The sequence below is a fragment of the Neovison vison genome, chromosome 7 (assembly GCF_020171115.1).
Source record: "Neovison vison isolate M4711 chromosome 7, ASM_NN_V1, whole genome shotgun sequence".
NCBI lineage: Eukaryota > Metazoa > Chordata > Mammalia > Carnivora > Mustelidae > Neogale > Neogale vison.
The window spans coordinates 134,882,968-134,904,544 of record NC_058097.1 but is presented as its reverse complement, the minus strand read 5'-3'; the positions used below and the strand labels follow the sequence as shown (position 1 = coordinate 134,904,544).

Genomic DNA, 21,577 nt, shown 5'->3' with positions numbered 1-21,577 from the left:
TCTAGAAATCTTTAAAATGATGTAAGAGTTAAAGAATTGTGGGTGACAGAGCATTAACTAGTATTTTCAAAATGTGTCCTTTATTTTTGCATTAGAAAAGTCAAGATGCACATCCATTCTAACAACAAAGTGACGAGAATATACAATGTGATTGGGACTCTCAGAGGAGCTGTAGAACCAGGTAAATTAATCATTTGGCCAGCAGATATTGATCGAGCAGTTCTTCTAGGCCAGGGACTCTCCTCGGAGCTCTGGGACCATGAGATGAACAGAGCACAGCAATTCTTTGACCTCAGGGAACTTACATAAGCATGGAATTCATAAATATGAGGTAATTTTGTATTGTGATACATGTTGTCAAGAAAAGGGAGTGTGGGTCCATGTTGGCTAGATGCCCAAGGCTAGTTAATGTTAAACTGTGCATGCTTCAAGTAAAGGATCAAGGGAGGAAGGACAGGGAGAGGTCATTTTGAGGTATTTTCTCAGGGTTTCTGGATTTGTTTACCATGTATTTTGCTTGGGGAAATATCTTCATGATAGCTACAAGCATCCGTATAAAAGATAACACTCTTAGAAAATAAAGGTAAACTTGGAGTGCGTAGGTGGCTCAGTCAGTTAAGCATCTAACTCTTGACTTTTGGCTTGGGTCCTGGTGTCAGGAGACAAGACCAGGTGCTGGTGTCATGAGATCAAGCCCTGCATCAGACTCCACACTCAGTTTAAGATTCTCTGTCTTTCTCTCTCTCTGCTGCCCAGCCCCACTCATGTGTGCTCACTCTCTGAAACACAAAAAAGAAAGAAAAGTAAGGAATGAATCCTTTATATAGTTTTATTTTGCACTGAAGTTAATAAGATATATAGACACATGATTTTTATAGAATTTCAGATGAAATTACAGATTAATAAGTTTTATAAAATAGCCTTACTTCATTATGTTTCAGTTCCTTAGGAATTAAGGTTATATATTTGTTACCAACAGGCATTAGAATTAAATGGACAACAGGCATTAGAATTAAATCACATTTTTCTTAGAAGCAGCCAGTGCTGCTTTCAGGGATGAAGAATACTGGTATGCTTTCCGTCAGTAATAAATAATATATAATGGGAAATTCATTGAATCTTTCTGAGAACCTGTTTTGTGCTGGCTTTGTATTAGGCACGATGGAGGGAGGGATAAAATGGGACAAGGAGCCATGGGCAAGGAGCCATACATTGAAGTGTGGTAACTGCTTTGTCGGATATGATAGGATTGCTCTGACAGCTGGATCGTGGGATAATTTCCCTCCCATTTGGAAGCTAGGAAAGAGTCATAGAGGAGGAAAATCACTGAGCTGTGCCTTGAAAATTGACCAGAAGGAGTAGGAAATGGAGAACATACTATGTGGCCACTGAGTTCTCTTAACTCTGAAAATACTGGAAGCAAAGTGATAAGTAGGTAAGAGAGAAGTAACAGAATTATAAAAAGACATGGTTAGAATAATTTCTATAATTCTAGACGTAACATTACTTCTGTACCTATGATTACTATCATATGTTGAAGTATTTCTTTGCTTATCACATTCATATTTTCTTCACGCATCAAAATCAGAACAAAATAGTGTATCTATACAAGTCTTCAGGAACCGTGGTATCTTTCTTTGAGTCACGAAAGCTCTGTGTTTGGATGCTCTTGAGTTATTTGCAGTTTGCTCTGTTGTTGACCTGGAATGACAAGTAATTCTGCAATGATGCTTTCTAGACAGATATGTCATTCTTGGAGGTCACCGTGACTCATGGGTGTTTGGTGGCATTGACCCTCAGAGCGGAGCAGCTGTTGTTCATGAAATTGTGAGAAGTTTTGGAACACTGAAGAAAGAAGGTAATATAAACAAAGTAAAAAAGATCAACCTCTCTGAATCTCAGTGTAGTCCTCTGTGAAGTGTGTAAAATCACCGCATTCTTACAGGATTGTGTGAAGGGTCACCTGAGAGCGTGGATGTAAAGTGTACCACCTTCGTAGCATCAAGTCCTTAGAACAGCTTTCAGTAACGAGTGGCTATATTACTCATGTGGGTTAGTTAATTATATTGTTTATTTTTGCTTATTTATAGAATGTTATTTACATTATTGGTATTCATAAAATTATAATCTGAAACAAAGGAGTTCCGCTGTTAGGGGTTGCTTCTGACAGCAAAGAAGGCGGAAATGGGTTTCTTCACACGAGAGAAAAACCAAAATAGGTCATAGGCCGAAGTGTCCTGATCAGAGAACTGTGAGTAGAAGTTCCTTGGGCCCTTCTAGCCTCACATGTCAGGTCAGGTGTCCCAAGTGAGGAGATGGAAACTTTTTCAGAAAAGTACTGGTCTTGCTGCCTTATAGAATTTCTCAAGGTTTGATGTTTGCCTTTCCACAGCCCCAGCCTTTGTTTGCTCTTTCAAGATTTAGCCTTCTCCTCCTAGCACTGTTGCTCCAAGCATTTTAGAATCTTCCTTTGAAAACAAAGATAAGATTGAATTGGAACAGCTACTTTTGAAAATAAATTACACCTTGAGAGCAGAAAATCCACTCTGTATACTGACCCTGCAAATAAGGATTTGGGGCTGGAAATGTGATCCAGCGTTTTTTAGTAACAATAAAAGCAATGGCAAAAATATGTTCAGTTTGCATGGTGCTCATTTCCTCAGAGAACCAGTGTTTTTGTGTGTTCTCTATTTTGAACTCCTAGCAACCACGGAGAAATTTAGTTATTTCTGTTCTCGTTTCACCAATAAGCTAATTAAGGTTTATAGAATCCAGTTGTATCGCTCGCTAGTGTGTGATGTAGCTAGTGTATGGCAGAGTCAGAGAACCAGGGTTTCAAATCATATTTCTGGCTACCAGTCCACAAAGCCATGTTTCTCTTTAAAACAAAATGATAAAGGGCTCTATTCTTTTTATTTCCCACACAGCTATCTTATGTTTAAAGAACATAGAATTATGAAAGCTTGAATCTGCATAGCTCATAAATTAGCTAGTGCTTAACAGTAGTACAAAAAAAGTCATGATTTTGCAATAAGACTCCCTATGGTGAATACAAAACCTCGCAATGACAAAAATAGCGTGCCCAAAGAATGCAATGATGAGGAATAACAATTCGTAGAAAATTTGAATAATATCATGAACAAACTTGACAAAAATAGAACATTAGACTCAGCTGTAGGGATCCATCTTCTTAATAAGCACAAATGAGCTATTTACCAAAATGATGACAAGTTCTAGAGCACATATGAAGTGCTGTATTTGTAAACATGACTCCATTCAGTCTTCCCCCAAATCAAGTAATATCTTCATCTTTACCTTGCTACTTCTGGGGTACAGATGAAGAAAGGGAAACTGAGGAAGCTTGCATAACTCCCCCCTCAGTCCTCCTGCTAGTAAGCAAAAGAACCAAGAATTGAAATCAGATCTTTCTTTAACTCCGAGGTCAGTGTTCATAACTCCCAGCCGTATCACTTCCTTGTTGAGTGTTGCTGAATTATTGCAGCAGCCACAGACATCGGTACTGCTAACAGAGCTTCTGTTGATGGATTCTGGCAGAGAATGGAGTGAAGTCACACAACCAGCTGACAGTGAACAATTGTTTGTACGATGCCAGAACGTGGAAGAGTTGTAAGGAATTTTCTCTCCATTCCCTCTGCTTTCAGAACACAGACCACATCTAGCACTTTCTTCTTTCTCTCCGGGCAGCTGCAGAGCCAGATGGTGCCTGTGTATATCCAGTCGTTATACACCCATTAAAATATTAGGACCTCACAGAATTTTTGATGTGTCTACATCTCCCCCCTTTTCAGTGCAATTGTGCTTTTTTATTGACAATTTGGCTTTAAAATCTCATGAAAGGAAATTATATAAGTAAAAATTCTCATCAGAGTTCACCTTTTCTAAACAGCCAATGAAGTTATAGTGTTGTTTTTCTGTGGAGTTTTACAATGTCTTGGATATATTATGCATTTTCCCAGCATTTATGTGTCTACACATATATTTTAGGATGGAGACCTAGAAGAACAATTTTGTTTGCAAGCTGGGATGCAGAAGAATTTGGTCTTCTTGGTTCTACTGAGTGGGCAGAGGTTAGTTGATAATTTGCTACAATATAAATTTTCATAATAGCAAAGCAGTTAGGACTTGATTCTCAAGGATGTAAAAATAACAAGTAAATTCAATGAGAACATATTCACTTTTTTCCAAAATCTGAAACAAAACATCCTTGTTTCAAAATAATAATCTCTTTGCATTAAGGAACTGTTTTGTTTGAACTTTTTAGGCCACTAATGCCAATAGTCAAAATGATTACTCTTCACTACCTGGGAGTATGACAGTAAATAAGTAAACTCACTAGAAACCAAACATCAAAATAAAATATCATGTTTCTATTGCACTTTCCAAATTAGCTCCTAAAGCTAACCACATTTAAATCCCCCCTTGAGCCTGTACAGTAAGGTATACTTTTCACATTTATGTACCTTATATGACTGACTCTAAATTAAATCGTGGTAAAAATAAGGCAGGAAGCCTCACTGCAGAATATTTGATAGGCCCCTCTAGAAGTAATTTTACCTTTACACAGAAGATGTTATACACAAACCCAGTGGTAACCACAGATCAGAAACCAGTAATGGATGTGCAAAAAATAAAGAGACAGGAATTCAAGTATGTCACTAGAGAAAGCCAACAAACCACAGGAGAAGAAAACCAAGGAAGAAAGGAACAGAGAGGAACTATAAAAACAACCATAAAACTAGTAACAAAATGGCAATAAGTACATCACTATCAATAATTACTTTGAATGTAAATGGACTAAACATTCCAATCAAAAGGCATTGAGACAGAATGGATAAAAAAGCAAGACCCATATACATGCTGCCTACAAGAGATTCATTTTAGACTTGGATACACATGCGGACTGAAAGTGAAGGGATGGAGAAACATTTATGCAAAAAGATGTGAAAGGAAATCTGGGCTAGCAATACCTACATTGGAGAAGGTGGATTTGGAAACAAAGACTGTAACAAAAGACAAAGAAGGACACTATATAATCATTAAAGAAACTATCCAACAAGAAGATGTAACAACTGTGTTTATGCACCCAACAGGGGAGCACTCAAATACATAAAGCAGTTAACAACAAACATAAAGGAACTAATTGTAATTGTAGGGGACTTTGACACCCTGTTTTACATCAACAGATAGATAATGCAAACAAAATCAATAAGGAAATAGGGGCTTTGAATGACACTTTGGACAAGATGGATCTAACAGAATATTCAGAACATCCCATTCTAAGACAGCAGAATACACATTCCTCTCAAGTCTATAAGGAACATTTTCCAGTATAGGTCATATATTCTGCCACAAGATAAGCCTTAACAAATTCAAAAAGATTGAAGGCCTCCCATGCATCTTTTCTGACCATAACACGTGAAACTACAAGTCAACCACCAAAAAAAAAAAAAAAAAAAAAAAATCTGGAAAGAGCACAAACACATGGAAGTTAAATAACATGCTACTAAACAATGAGTGGGTCAACCAAGAAATGAAAGAGGAAATCAAAAAACACATGGAAACAAATGAAAATGAAAACACAATGGTCCAAATTCTTTGGGATACAGGAAAAGCTGTTCTAAGAGGGAAGTTTATAGCAATACATGCCTACCTCAAGAAGCAAGAAAAATCTCAGATAAACAACCTAACCTTACATCTAAAAAAACTAGAAAAAGAAGAAGAAACAAAACCCAAATCGATAGAAGGAAGGGAACTATAAAGATTAGAGCAGAAATAAAATAGAAACTAAAAACAAAATAAACAAAAAACAATACAACAGATCAATGAAACCAGGAGCTTTTTCTCTGAAAAGATCAACAAAATTGATAAACCTTTAGCTAAACTCACCAAAATAAAAGAGAAGACTCTAAATAAACAAAATCAGAAATGAAAGAGGAGAAATACCAGCCAACACTATAGATATACAAAGGATTAGAAGAGAATATTATGAAAAATTTTATGTGCCAACAAACTGGACAGCCCAGAAGAAATGGATAAATTCTTAGAAACATGTAACTTACATAATTTATCAAAACTGAATCAGGAAGAAATAGAAAATTTGAATAGATCAATTACCAGCAATGAATTTAAATCAGTAATCAAAAAATTCCCAACAAACCAAAGTCCAGGACCAGATGGCTTCGCAGGAGAATTCTACCAAAAACTTTAAAAAGAGTTAATATCTATTTTTCAAACTAATCCATGAAATAGAAATGGAAAGAAAGTTTCCAAATTCATTCCATGAGACCAGCATTAACCTGATACCAAGACCAGGTAAGGATACTACACAAAAAGAACTACAAGCCAGTATCTTTGATGAACATAGATGCAAAAATCCTGAACAAAATGTTAGCTAACTGAATCCAATGATACATTAAAAAAAAAACATACACCACAACTAAGTGGGATTTTAAACCTAGGTGGTTCAATATTTGCAAATCAGCTAGTTTGATACATCACATCAGCAAGAGAAAAGATAACCATATACTCATTTCAATAGATGCAGAAAAAGCTTTTGACAAAGTATTACATCCATTTGTGAAGAAAACCCTCAACAAAGTAGGTTTAGAGGAAACATACCTCAACATAAAAAGACCATATATGAAAACCCACAGCTGACATCATGCTCAATAATGCTTTTCCTGAGTCAAGGAAAACTAAAACAAAATTAAACTATTGAGGTTATATCAAAAACCTGTACAGCGAAGGAAACAATAAACAGTACTGAAAGATAGGCTACTCTCTTTTGTAAACAACTTACTTGATAAAAGGTTGATATCCAAAACATAAAGAACTGAACAGCTAAACACGTAAGAACCAATCTGATTAAAAAATGAGCACAAAACATGAACAGACATTTCCCCAAGAAGATATACAGATAACCAATGGACACAGGAAAAGATGCTCAATGTCACTCATCATCAGGGAAATGGAAATCAGAACCACAATGAGGTATTGCCTCACACTGGTCAAAATGTATAAAATCAAAAACAAAAGTGTTGGCAAGAATGTGGAGAAAAAGGAACACTTAGGCATGGTTGGTGGGAATGCAAACTGGTACAACCACTATGGAAACCAGTATGGAGGTTCCTCAAAAAATTAAAAAAATAGAATCACCATATGATCCAGTAATTCCACTACTCAAATGTGAAAAACACTAACCCAAAAAGATATATGCACCTATGTGTTTATAGCAGCATTATTTACAATAGCCCAATTATGGAAGCAGCCCAAGTGTCCATCAATAGATGAATGGATAAAGAAGATGTGAGATCTATATAGATATGTATAGAATGGAATACTATTCAGCTGTAAAAAAAAAAAAGAATGAAATCTTGCCATTTGCAAGATGGATGGATCTAGGGAATATAATGTTAAGCAAAATAAGTTAGTCAGAGAAAGATGAATATCATATATGGAATTCAAGAAACAACCAAGGGGGGCAGGTAGAGAAAGAGACAAACCAAGAAATAGGCTCTTAACTACAGAGAACGAACAGATGGTTATCAGAGGGAGGTGGGGGGGTGTGTGTGAAATAGGTGATGGGGATTAAGAAACCATGATGAGCACTGGGTAGTGTATAGAACTGTTGAGTCACTATATGGTGCACCTGAGACTAATAATATATGCTAACTGTACTGATTTAAAATGTAGATTGCATATATTTAAACTTGCAAATATTGTTGGCCTTGTGGAATAGGAGCATTAGCTGTACACATGTGCAAAGTTAATGTTTATCTCATTAACTGCCAGTCATGCTGTAAAACTTATTTGGCTTCTATTATATACTTTAGGAATTGAAGAAGCCGCATAAACTTCAACTGTCTTTGTGTGGTGGGCAGGGGACGGGGGTGTAGTAATTCTCTTGAAGACAGGAAAGATTTATGGTGGCATCAGAAAGATCCTAAATATTTCGAGGTGTTTCTCTTCCAGATTCACCACCTTGAGCTTCATGTTTTTTCCACTTCTCTTCTTACTGTCCAGACGCTTAGGAAATCACGTGTTTTGGAGATTCAAAATCCATTTGATAGCTAAAAAAAAGCCAGCAGCACTTTTCCTCAGCATTTTATTATTGTGCAATGATCAATTTTGACCAGTAGGTGGTGCCATCCCACAGGAAAACTTCATGCTTCTGAGTATAGTACAGAAATTTCATATATTTTTAATCCATAAATTTGAAATTTGAAATTATTGAATCAGGCAAGATTCTTTTCTTAAATAAATGTTCGGATGGAGGGGGCCTGCCTGAGTGGGTCAGTTGGTTAAGCATCCCACTCCTGAGCTCAGATCAGGTCTGGACCTCAGGGTTGGAAGTTCAAGCCCAGTTGGGCCCCACACTGGTCTTAAAGCCTACTCTAAAAAATGAGAAAGAGAGAGGGATTGAGAGAGAGATGTTCATGGGAAGATTTCCACTAAGGGGTTTCTTTCTTAGGTCATTCGTGTTTGCTAAGAGAATTTCTTAAAGGATAAACCATGGCATGGTTAAGGAATCAGCTCATTTTCTATTTACCATATTAAGAATATGGGCAAGTTCATCTTAAATTTTAGTCTTAAAAATGTTTTACTCATTATTTCTTAGAATGATCCTTATCAGAATTCTTCTAAACAAACTCAGTTTTCAGAATCTTATGTATCAATTTTGTGGTCAGCTTACTTCCAAAATCTGCTCACAGCACAAGCAGATGTATATTGTTTTAGGGGGAGGTCATGGTATATGTTTATGATTTTTTTTTTCTTTTTTATTATAGGAGAATTCCAGACTCCTTCAGGAACGTGCTGTGGCCTATGTTAATGCTGATTCTTCCATAGAAGGTGAATAACGTTGGTCTCATAGGAAAAGATGTGATCATGGTAGCAGCGGTCACTTAGTTCATAAATGATGCTCCCATAAGGAAGGCAAATCCAGTACATGGGGCTAGGGACTCTGCTGCTGGCCGGTCTGGCTGCGCACTTGCCTCACAGCAGCTGTGAGCCCAAGCATGCTAACTGGGGAAAGCAGCCTTCTCTGATTTGCCTCATCTGGCAGATTACCTTGTCTGTGGTGAGGATCGTAACTACCTAGTAAGTGAATAAATAAATCATAGAACTAAAAATTTCTAGTGAAATCAATAAGTAAATCACAGAACTACAGATTCCTGTGGTTTTAGAATGGGGTAACAAAAAAAGTATAATTTAAATATAATCCTGTTTTTATCATATCATGCATATAGATTTTAGAAAAAAAAATACTGATGTCCAAGTATTTTTAAAAATATTTTTTCAATTTAACAAATAGTTATTGAGCATTTCTCTCTGTAATGCACTTTCCAGTATTTCAAAGGGATCAGAGGTTAGTGAAGAACAGTCTTGCACAAAGGAGTTTGTGGCTCAGCACAAATGCTTAATTAGTCTAGCTTTCTAATATCTGCAGGTACAAGGAAAAGGCCATATAGACACCTGGGTGGCTCACTCCGTTAAACCACTGCCTTTGGCTCAGTGTCTGACTTTGGTCCAGGTGTCTCTCTCTCTTTCAAATAAATGAATAAAATTTTTAAAAAATCATATTAGTTTCAAAAAACTGCTATAATCAGACTGGTCTGGGTGTTCAGAAGAGAGAATAGAAGTAAGTTCAAGAAAGGCTTGAGTAATGGCACTTGAGACTGGCCTTTAAGAATGGATTTGCTTTTGATAAGCAGAGATTCGAATGAAAGGACATTGTTGGGTCTGTTCCCAAGATCAAGCAGTCCATTGCCACTACCCTCCAGCCACTCATCTTCCTGTTCTTGACCGTGTGCACCTTCCCAGCCCGGGCAGCTGCTGATCCCAGTACTCAGATGACTGCCAGCACACTCTACCTGCTGAATTCTTACCCTTACAGCCTCCCCTGAACTGTAACTTTTCCAGGGAAGCCCTGTCTTCAGCACTCATCACTGTCAAGGCTACACGACATGATTTGCTTTACAAAGGACTTCTATTACTAGTCTGTATTCTTCAGGAGGAACAGACAGGATGTGGATGACTCATGGCTTCCCTAAAGTCTTGTTAAAGAAACACGTGTTGCCCAGGTGCAGCCAATGAATGAGTCAATGAACGCAGGGTGGACTTTTAGAATCTTCCCTTTAGTGTAGGAGTAAATCTTCCATGTCAGCAGTAATTAAGATACTGCATTTTGCCAGAGGCATGTTGTCACGTACATTTCTTCTTCGTCCACCTGTCCGAGTTACATCGTCCCAGAGGGAGCTCACGCAGTGCATCTCAGCCATCCTGCCCTGCTTCTTTTACGTTCCGGGGAAGGGCATGGCCTTCCTTGTGGCACTGCCACTTCCTAGTTAAGTTACCTTAGGTTGTGACTTACTTTCCGTGTCTCAGTTTTCTCACCTCTGCATAGAGTTACTGGGCTGCCTGGGTGGCTCAGTCAGTTGAGCGTCTGTCTTCGGCTCAGGTCACGATCTCAGGGTCTTGGGATTGAGCCCCAGGTGAGGCTCCCTGCTCACCGGGGAATCTGCTTCTCCCTCTCCCTCTGCTGCTCCCCCTGCTTGTGCTCTCTCTCTCTTGCTCACTCACTCTTTCAAATGAATAAATTAAAATATTTTAAAAAGAAGAAGAAAAACACTAAAAAAAATTTAAAAATTGAGTTACCAAGAGCACAGATCTCCAAAGCTATTATCAGGGCAAAAGCTGTTAATATTTGTAAAACTCCAAGACCTGTGCCTCTCACAGAATAAAAGTTCAAAAATTAATGTATTTGACACTTTTACCTAACTTAGAAACACATAATCAGATGAAACACTCTTGCTACAAGAGAATAAGAACTTAAACATGTATTTTTCAAAAGTAGAATAATGACCTTATTGCTAGTTCTGTTTGTAAGATTTGATTTTTAATAGTTTTAAATCACTGGAATTTGCTGCTGATGTCACTCCCTGCCTTGCAATGCTGCATTGTCTCCCCATGATTTTCAGGATCAAGAGCATGTGACACCATGGTACTCAATGACTAGGCCATTTATATCTTACTTTGCTTTATATTTAAATTTTTGTTAAATATTTATTTTTTTAAATAAAAAGTGATGCATTGGCTTTCTCATGGTAAAATGCAAAATTGATAATTAAAGCAAAAACCTTTACTAATATCACTTTCAAACTCAGCCCTCTCTCCAAAGGTGCTACTGTCCTAAATTTGGGATATTTCCATCACACTGACATTCACGTATAGAACTTAGCTCTACAAACCATGAGTGGTGTTGAAGGTGCTGTCTTAAGTGCTTTACATGGAAACATGTATTCAATCTAATAATCCTATAAGGCAGTACTTTATTATTATCTCCCTTGTATAGAAGAGAAAACCACCAATTCAGAGAGATTAAGTAACTTTCCCAAGGTCACAGAGCTAGTAAAGGATTGAGCTGAGACTCAAATCCAGCTGGTCAACTTTATCCTTCTAACTACTGTATTCTGCTGCCCCTCACTACCTTATACAGGTTTTCATTACATATTATGTACTACGTACTACATGCTATGTGGTTCCGCGTCTTCTCGTTTTCCATTCAACAGCATCTTATGGAAAACTTCCCATGCCAGTATATATAGATCTATCCCTTGAAAACAAAAACTTGTACAGTGTTTTCAACAGAGTGATTTATGTCTCAGTTCTCTAGCTGATGGTCAGATGGCTTCAGTTTGCTGCAGTAAATATCTTGTTTATTTGCCTGCCTTGCCTTTTTCTATACAAGTGGAGAGTGGAGAGCTACAGTATCATGGCTGGATCATGCTACATGTGCATTACGTGGTAATACTTGCTGCCAGACTTCCTCTCTGACTTTCTGGTTTGCACGCCTACTAACTCTTACCGCTTTTAAAAATGGCAGTGGCTGGGGATGCCTGGGTGGCTCTGTCCATTGAGCATGTGCCTTCAGCTTGGGTCATGATCCCAGGGTCTTGGGATCGTGTCCCATCAGGATCCTTGCTCAGCAGGGAGTCTGCTTGCCTCTCTGCTTGCCTTTCCCTGTGCTTGTGTTCTCTCTGTCTCTTTCTGACAAATAAAATATTTTAAAAATGAAAAAATTAAAAAAATTAAAATGGCAGTGGTAAAATCTGTACATACGTATTCTTCCAGTTGGATTTTAGAACCAGCCTTTCAGGTTCTATGAAAAGTTCTGCTGGGGTGTCTACTTATTGTTAAAACCTCAACTTTTTCTGTCCCCAGACATGGATCTGAAGTTTTGAGATAAGAAGTGCTGGCCATTCTCTGAGTACATTGTGTACTTTTTTATTTCTGGGTATTTGTACGGGCTGATCCTTGATGAAGTTGTCTTAACCTCCCCTTCCCCAGGCCCCCGACCTGCTTTAGCGTCCCCTCCCTGTGCTCCCACATCTTCTTGGGGGCACCTCTCCTGCCTGTTCATGTGATTCTCAAACTCATCAGTCAGAATTCCTGAGGAATGGGAACATTGTCTCTGTTCTTTATTAAGAAGTAGCTGGAGAGTATCTGCCTTACAAATACATTTTTTAAAAAGATTTTGTTTATTCTATTTGAGAGAAAGAGAGCATGTGCGTGTGCACACATCTAAGCTTGGGGGAGAGGCTAGGGGAGAGGGAGAGAGAGAATCTCAAGCAGACTCCAAGCTGAGCATGCAGCCCGATGCGGGTTATTGATTTCAGGACCCTGAGACCATGACCTGAGCCGAAATCAAGAGTGGGACACTTTACTGACTGAGCCACCAAGGCACCCCCATAGATACGTTTTAACAACAAATATTTATTGGGTAAATGCTAAAGGCTAGGACTCTGTGCTAAGCCCTGGGGATAGGGCCACAATAAAAGAGAACACCTGCTCCCATGGAATTTCTAGTCTGGTGGGAAGATGGAAAAGAAAAAGGCAAATATTTAACATGTTTGAGAGATAACCAATGAGAAAAATAAGGCACCATCAGAAAAAAAAAAAATGAGTGGCTAGGATAAAGAGAAGAAAGTGTGCTCCTCTAGGTAGGATGTTTGGGGGAAACTCTCAGAAAACATGACAGTACACTATAGAGTCATGCAGATCAGTGCAGAACACTGTTCCAGGCCAAGGGAACTGTATGTGCAAAGCCCCTGAGCAGCAGAGTAGACAGAGTGGGAGGTAAAGATCTGGAGCGGCTGTGGGGGTTGTTTCATGCTTGGAAATGAGGGCTGTGATGAGCATGATATCTTTATTAAATAATAAGTTGGAGAGTTTTATTGGACTTAGGTTTTAAAAGATCCTTTTGGCTAAAGAGTTAGGATTTATCTTTGAATGAAAGAATAAAGTAAATGAAATTTAAAAAATAAACTCTCTCTCTTTATCTTTAAGGGAACTATACTCTGAGAGTTGACTGTACCCCACTGATGTACAGCTTGGTATACAACCTAACAAAGGAGGTAAAAATAATTATGTATAATTTTAGAAAGTTTGAGTTCTACAAATGATGCTTTCTTGAGGTACGATTATTATGTCCTTTCTCTTGCATAGCAAATATTGCATCTACTAAACTCCAGAGAACATTACATCTAATAAACTGTTTACACATGTTACCCCATTTCTCCCAACTACCCTGAGCAGCCTTGGGGTAGCATTGTGTCTACCATCCCCATTAGAAATTGAGAAAACTAAGATCAAAAACCATTAGCCCCTGAGTCACACAACTCGTGCAGTGGCTGAACTGGGACTTGGTCCTGTGATTTCACTCCTTAATTTTAAAACTGATTTATACTCCTTCTTGTGCTGATATCAATTAGCCCAGGACACAGGAAGAGTTAAAATTTCAAGTGATTGAGAAGGAGTATGTATGGAAACACCAACCGCTGACTCCAGGGTCTGGTTGGTTTGGGGCAGAGGCTAGGTGACACCATGTATCTGCGACAGGGTGTTTCTGAGAATGTGCACATTCATGTAATTTAAGGTAAATGCTAAGGAAGCTCAGCAGTTATATTCTTTTTCAGGCTGGTTTGGTGGCCCCCAGGGACAATTGCAAAAACACCACCTTAATAGGTCAGCTCTGAAATTACCTGATGGTTGACAGTTTGGGGGTTGGCTTTGTTCTATTTTCTTTGGGGAAAGTGATTAATAGCATTTTACATTTGACTGATAAATGGAAAATTTAGTACTGTATTTCTACACGGTTCTGAATGTGCATTTTTTAGCATAAATGGAGCAGTGCTGTCCCTTATATCAAAATTTGGTGTCAACTTCTAAGCTTGAGTGAAATTCTTTTGTTGACTTATTTATTCATATTTTACAAATTAAGAGGTTAATAACATAATTTCTGTTAACCTGTGTTCTGACTCTCTCCTTGTGATTATGCAAATTCACTTATGTTCCTGTAGATTTTTGCACCTAGCACACTGAATTCCACATTTTTGACTTGCAGTTCCCACTCTTACAGAGTATGTAATGTGTCTTATTGTGCATCGTATCCCTGGCATTTGCACAAAGTCTTAAATGACATAGGTACTCTAAAGGTTTTAAAAATGGAATTTGTTGAAAAGTAGAACATAGGACTTTTATTAAATATAAAATAAAAAATTGTATACCATATAATGTATGACCTGTGAGTAGTTGATGGAACATTAATTAAAATTTAGTTTGTGAGTGTTTTCAGCTTAACATCTTATACACTAGATTTCAAGAATTGGTCTAGAACTCCATAATAGGTCATATTTTTTTCCTTAGTTTTCTTATCTGTAAAACCAGAAAATGTATTTCAAGCCCCGTATTTAACAAAATTACAATAAATACTCAATTAATTAAATAAAAATTAATGCATTTGTTTTATTGTGTTTTAATGACTTTAGCAACCTTACTGTCAAGAAGCAATATTAAAAGAAATACCTTCTTTTAATCACCTTGCTTTTTTTCATTTTCCTTTTTAGAAGAGGAAAGAAACATGTGTTTTTGAGAGCAGCCTCCCTCAATTCAGAAAAAATAGACAAAAAGTCTTACAATAGGACCTTTCATTTGCATAAGTGGCTTGGTAATAATATGGCCTGCTTTTCCATATACTTCATGTATTTTTTATAATAGTCACATTTATATATAGTAGCATGAACATTTTTCTCTATTGTCAGAAACTCATTATTGCAATTCTTCATGACAGCTAATGTGCAAATTGTGTATCATGCATTTTGCTAAATATAGTTTAGTTATTTATTCCGCATTTTGCTAAATATAGTTTAGTTATTTATTCCCTGGTTAATGGACATTTAAATTTTAAAATATCTTATTTATAAGTATTTTTAATCTGTAGCTCCAAAGCCCCGATGAAGGCTTTGAAGGCAAATCTCTTTATGAGAGCTGGAATGGAAAAAGTCCTTCACCGGAGTTCAGTGGCATGCCGAGGTAAACAAATAAGACTTTCTACTGGATAGAGTGTAGGACTGGGTTGAAAATGAAAGTGTGCTTTCTTTCAAAGGGAAGGTGATGCTTTGGTTCACAAATAAAATATTGCCATGTGTTTTGAAGTTAAATCTGTAGGCCATCTAAAAATGGTTCTTTTTTGAGAAGGCAAAACATAGCATGCTCCATAAGTCCAAAGTTATAATTTGTAAAGAAGTTCCCCTCGCATTTCTGTACCTAAGTTACTCAATACGTTTTCCTTTTTCTGAATATCATACAGTCAAAAAATATTTTGGTTTCTCTAAGAATAATACAGGCATCATTTCAATATTGGGTGTGTCTTCACAGGCAAGGTTAAAGGAATAAATATCTCAGAGACATAGATTGATTATAGATAAGATTAGATACCTATCAAGAGTATGAACAATTTTAAAAATTTAAAAAATTTTAAGGTAGGATTTACATCAGGATTATCTAAAAATAATTCTGCTTCTATTAACTTTATCATGAATAACAAATACAGATGATAAAATAAGTTGAGGGAAAATATTTTCCAACTTAATGAATCTTTAAAAAAATTAACCTATGCAATTGTAATATTATGATTTATAACAGGAAGTATATATTCAATCTTTGGCCCCTTGAGTGGCACAGAGAGCTCCTAAAACCTTTAAAATGTTCTAAGTGATGAAAGAGACAAGGGCATCTCTCGTTATGTTAGCAGGGTGACCCTTGGACCCCACCTAAGGATGGGGGCTGATGGCCAAGAGAACCAACCATATAATTAGAGGGTTGGGACTTTCAGTCCCACCCCATAAGCAGGGGTTGAATCAGCCTGCAGTAGCCAATTATTTAATCAATTGTGTCTTTGTAATGAAGCCTGCATTCAAACCCAAGAAGACAGGGTTCCGAGGGCTTCCATGTTGGGGGATACATGGAACTTAGAGCCGAGTGGGGCACCTGGGTAGGGTGTGGACAGCTGTGTGCCCTTTCCGCACACATTGCCCTCTGCACCTCCTCCATCTGGCTGTTCCTGAGTTACATCCTTTTATAATAAACCGGTGATCTACCAAGTAAAATTGTTCTCTGGGTTCTGGAAACAGTTCTAGCAAATTAATTGAACCCAAGGAACATAACTTGGGAATCTCCAATCTGCAGCTGGTCAGTCAGAAACACAGAAGACAACCTGGATTTGTGGTCGGTTCTGAAATCGGTGGACAGGCAGTCCTGTAGCACTGAGCTCTTCGCCTGTGGAATCTGTGCTACCTTCAGTGTCAGAATTGACTTGAATCGGAGGACGCCCAGCTGGTGTCCCAGAGCATTGCTTGTCGCTGGTACGGGAAACACCACACATCCCCCTCCACATGTTGGAATTGGGTCCAGGAATCCAAAAGAACAATGGTCACTACTACCCAAACAGTCTTATTGAAGTAGATACTTTGTGATCAAGTATTTCTCTCAATTTTTCCTCTCAATTATTTTTTGTTGTTGTTCATCTGATATGATTTTTATAAAGAAAAATTATTAGAGCAAAAATGGAGTTTAATTAAGCTTTCATTTTAGTCAATGAAGAAACTACTCAGGTAATCTCCTATTTTATCCCTAAAAGGATTAGCAAACTGGGATCTGGTAATGACTTCGAGGTGTTCTTCCAAAGACTTGGAATTGCTTCAGGCAGAGCACGGTACACTAAAAACTGGGTAAGTCTGTCAGTATGTTTTTGAAGATTGCTTATGAATGTATTTTAGCTAAACAAATAATTCCGAATTTTAAAAAAAGGTAATGTAAGCCTTTAAGAAATAGAGGAATTTGAAGCAGAAGTGGTTGAGGCGGGGCTACTGTCACACTGGGGAACGCCCGCATCCGGCGTCCTGAGCCTTAGAACTTACTTGCTTGTATTCCTTTAAATCTATTTTCGGTTTCACTAGGTGGCATTGCTTTCACCCAGTTACTTACACTAGAAATATTTGGATTTTTATCCCATTTGATCTCCAGTCAGTAAACGTGAAAGTTATGCTCTAAGGCACAAGGAACAATGAACACATATATAGTTCATGATTTTCCCCTACCATTGTTCATGCTGCTGGTAATGACAATTTTACAGTTTTTGTTTACCAAAGTAGCATAAGAACATAGTTCATAAAAGCTCATAACAGTTCTGTAAGTGTGTCCGATGAAAAACACTGGTCCCTCATTCTACTTGTGGGCTTGTCCCACCTCTGATTCTGTTCAACAGATTCACATTTTTTCAGTTTTTTCCTTGGTTTCTTCTGATATCTACATGCATGCTTACACATACTGTGTTCCTGGTGCCATTTATTTCTTTTTTAGTTTGACATATCTTCCATTTACTTCTCATTAGGGAAGATAGGCATTTTTTGTGCTTCTGTATCAACTTTTCTCCCAGCTCTCAAATATTTTCCCTCATTGCATTTTCTCAATATACTGTTGTACCATACTTGTGGATTAGAGTATCTTTTTTTTTTTCCCCCTCCATGTGTCCATAACTAACTCACCCGAACTTTTAGTATATTCCAACATATCGTGATCTGGCAGATTTCTTTTTCCCTCTTGGGTTCTTTTGCTCGTCTGTGTTCTCTGGTGGTTCTCTTTCCCTGTGACACAGCTCTTGCCTGTGAAATTTTCTTTTTCTGAAAAGTCTGAGAGTACCTTCAATTCTCTCCTGTTCTGCATCCTCTCTTTCCTGGATTTTGTATCTTTTGTATGTTTGGAACACATCCTTCAGGAACTTCTTGAAAAGGAGACTTTTTTAAAAGGAAGATTCTGGTATCTTTCATGTGGTCCTCATTGTATGTGTGTGCCTTGGTTACACCGTTTTTCCTTACACTGGGCTAGGCACAGAGTGGGTCTTTTGGTCTGGAAACCCACATCCTGCAGTTGGAGGGAATGCTTTTCCCTTTGATCACTTCTTCCCTCTTTTGACTTTTTTGAACTATTTCTAGTTGTTTAACATCTAGGGATTATTTTCTGATGTTTATTTTTTATCTTTTGTTTCTTATCTGTGGGGTTTTTTTTGTTTTTTGTTTTGTTCTTTTACTATCAGAAATATTTTGGGGCACCAGCGTGGCTCAGTGGGTTAAAGCCTCTGCCTTTGGCTCAGGTTATGATCTCAGGGTCCTGGGATCGAGGCCTGCATTGGGCTCTCTGATCAGCAGGGAGCCTGCTTCCCTTCCTTTCTGCCTGCCTCTCTGCCTACTTGTAACCTCTGCCCATCAAATAAATAAATAAAATCTTAAAAAAAAATCTTTCTCAACTCTGTAATTCTTTTTTATTGAAATCTTTATATTATTATTTTTTTAAAAGATTTTATTTATTTATTTGACAGGCAGAGATCACAAGCAGGCAGAGAGGCAGACAGAGAGAGAGGGGGAAGCAGGCTTCCCACTGAGCAGAGAGCCTGATGCAGGGCTCTATCCCAGGACCCTGAGATCATGACCTGAGCTGAAGCCTTAAACCACTGAGCCATCCAGGCACCCCTATTATTATTATTATTATTACTATAAGTTTCCCTCCATTCCTTGCGGTACGTCCTTACTCTTACGTTGATTTTATTTTAGTTTGTGGTTTTGGTCTATATCTTTCAAGTCAAAGGCTGTTTTCAAGTGCCTGGTCATCTTTGGCCACCTGTCTTATTTAGGAATTAGTCCATGAGAAGCTGACTGCAGCCATGTATGCAAGGGCGGCAGCTGTCAAATGGAAGCCTTCAAAGAAGAGTGATCGAGAATGCCTGTTCTCAATGCTTTATGGGGAGGCAACAACTATAGGTCTATAGAATCTATCGATCTTTTCTCTTGGACTAGTTATTCTCTCCAGACAGGAAATCTTTAATCCTACCACTGGGGTAGGAAGTTAGGCAGGGTTAGATGGGGGTGGGTTGAGGCTAGATGTTAATATTATCTATGTTTTACTCACGAGAATACTAAAGAAAAGCTAATAATCTTTGGGTTAATAACCAAAGTTATTTGGTAATAGGTCGTATGGGCTGGATTCAAACTCCAGCTGTCTAATTTTAGACTCCTAGCCTCTTCAACACACTGCTAAATAAAATGTTCTTTCATGTCAATTTAAAAAAAATTTTTTAATTTTTTTTTTAAATTAAAAAAAACAAACCCACAACTAAATAAGACAAAAGATATAAATCAGCAATTCAAAGTTTGAAAAGTCCTTGCCTCGGGCCTTTTGTTTATGTTCTTGGTGTCTTATATATATCTGAGCATTCCTTCTCTCTCCTTTGTGAGATTCTGGATCCTCTACATTTCTCCTCACTGGGCGGACTCTTCACTTCCACAGGCTACTTGTCAGAAGATCATCCATTCGTGGAATTTCAGTCATTAGCATTTTGCGGCTCTACCATATATAATGCTGTATAATGTTCATATACCATCACCTCTAGCAATTCCCTATCTTCTTAAATTATTTAGACTGAAATGCAACATTATCTTGTCGTTGTTTCAGAAATGTTTTCACATCTCCTATGTCGTTGAAGACAAGACCATTAGATCTTTCCAGATAATTGTTATTCTATCATTTATGTTGTATACATATATTTTTTAATTACACATCTGGGATATATTTTCATATTATAATATGAATTATATATAATATATATACATATTATATATATATATATAAATAATATGACCCTTTAGTAAGTGTATTATTAAGGTTCTTAAATACATTTCTTTATTCATTACTGGCCAAAACAGTTTTACTAATATTAATAGTAAATATGGTACTATGCATCTTATTATAAGCTATTTTATAAGAGATATAGTTTGGTTTTTGTGTTCTTTTGTGTGACTCTTTTTCCTTTTCTTTTTGTAGGCAACAAGCAAATTCAGGAGCTATCCATTGTATCACAGTGTCTATGAAACATATGAATTGGTGGAAAAATTTTATGATCCAACTTTTAAGTACCACCTCGCTGTGGCACAGGTTCGAGGAGGGATGGTATTTGAACTAGCCAATTCCATAGTGCTCCCATTTGACTGTCGAGATTATGCTATTGTTTTGAGAAACTACGCTGACAAGATCTACAATATTTCAATGAAACATCCACAAGAAATGAACACATACCATGTGTCATTTGGTAAGCTACACCTCCTCCCTCAAAACATCTCCGTCTTTCAATTAATCTTTAAAATGTAATGACCAACCTTAGTCCACGTGTTACTTATTGCCAGTCTGTGAGATCAGATACATTGTTTACATCTATAAATGTATTTGCCATTTCACTGATGTCCCTCTTATAATAGATAAATATAAGAACCTTGTAAAGTACAGAAGAGAACAAACTGCTTCCTATACTGTCCCCTTTGCATAAGCCATAGGACAATGCCCCTAAGCCCTGATTTCTATTTCAGATGCACTTTTCTCTGCCGTGAAGAACTTTACAGAAATTGCTTCTAAGTTCAATGAGAGACTTCAAGACTTGGACAAAAACAAGTATGCTCCACATTTTTAACTTATGGCTAGAACAGATACAATGAGAAAGAGATACTAATTGACATCTTTGTTGCTGAAATATCTTTGGGAAGTGTTTTGTTCCTTTCTGTCTCTCCACCTTAAGGCATCCTGTACAGGGCTGCCATATCTCAGCAAGACCCATCTCTAACTTTCTTTTTTTTTTTTTTTAAGATTTTATTTATTTATTTGATGGAGATCACAAGTAGGCAGAGAGGCAGACAGAGAGAGAAGGGGAAGCAGACTCCCAGCTGAGCAGGGAGTCAGATGCGGGTCTTGATCCCAGGACCCTGAAATCATGACCTGAGCCGAAGGCAGAGGCTTTAACCCACGGAGCCACCCAGGCTCCCCCATCTCTAACTTTCTAAGTGGCAGCCGTGTGCTGAGAAATTCCAGCAGCTCCTTAATGACCAGCTATTTAGTTACAAAATTCCCACTTTAGCATTGAAGGTCCTCCACTGTGTGACCCCAGCTTTTTCTAGCCTCATCTCATGTTCTTTCAGTGTCTGTCCATCATTCTTCAACCAACTTCTCCTATTTCCAGAACATACATTCTTTTCTTCCTCTTCTTAATGTCATTACCTCCAGAGTTCCTCATTTCCACTTCTACCTGGTAAAATTCTTTCTCTAGAACAATATTGAGAAGTCAGTTTTCTTCCAATATTAAGCATTTAGCATTGATTCTGTGTAAAATCACAAAAAT

At 37.6% G+C, this 21,577-nt stretch overlaps 1 protein-coding gene across 4 annotated transcripts in view; it reads left to right on the top strand.

Moving 5' to 3' along the window:
• The window catches only part of FOLH1B (folate hydrolase 1B), a 63,484-nt gene that overhangs the window by 34,451 nt on the left and 7,456 nt on the right, over nt 1-21,577 (top strand). For 3 of the 4 annotated variants that reach the window (XM_044258339.1, XM_044258337.1, XM_044258338.1), the window contains 9 exons: nt 96-181; nt 1,739-1,858; nt 4,006-4,088; nt 8,808-8,871; nt 13,369-13,436; nt 15,302-15,393; nt 17,000-17,090; nt 20,236-20,500; nt 20,775-20,856. In XM_044258339.1, the coding sequence (XP_044114274.1) occupies nt 96-181; nt 1,739-1,858; nt 4,006-4,088; nt 8,808-8,871; nt 13,369-13,436; nt 15,302-15,393; nt 17,000-17,090; nt 20,236-20,500; nt 20,775-20,856 (951 nt within the window). The remainder of the gene's footprint in view (nt 1-95; nt 182-1,738; nt 1,859-4,005; nt 4,089-8,807; nt 8,872-13,368; nt 13,437-15,301; nt 15,394-16,999; nt 17,091-20,235; nt 20,501-20,774; nt 20,857-21,577) is intronic. The other variant, XM_044258340.1, reaches the window with a different exon arrangement.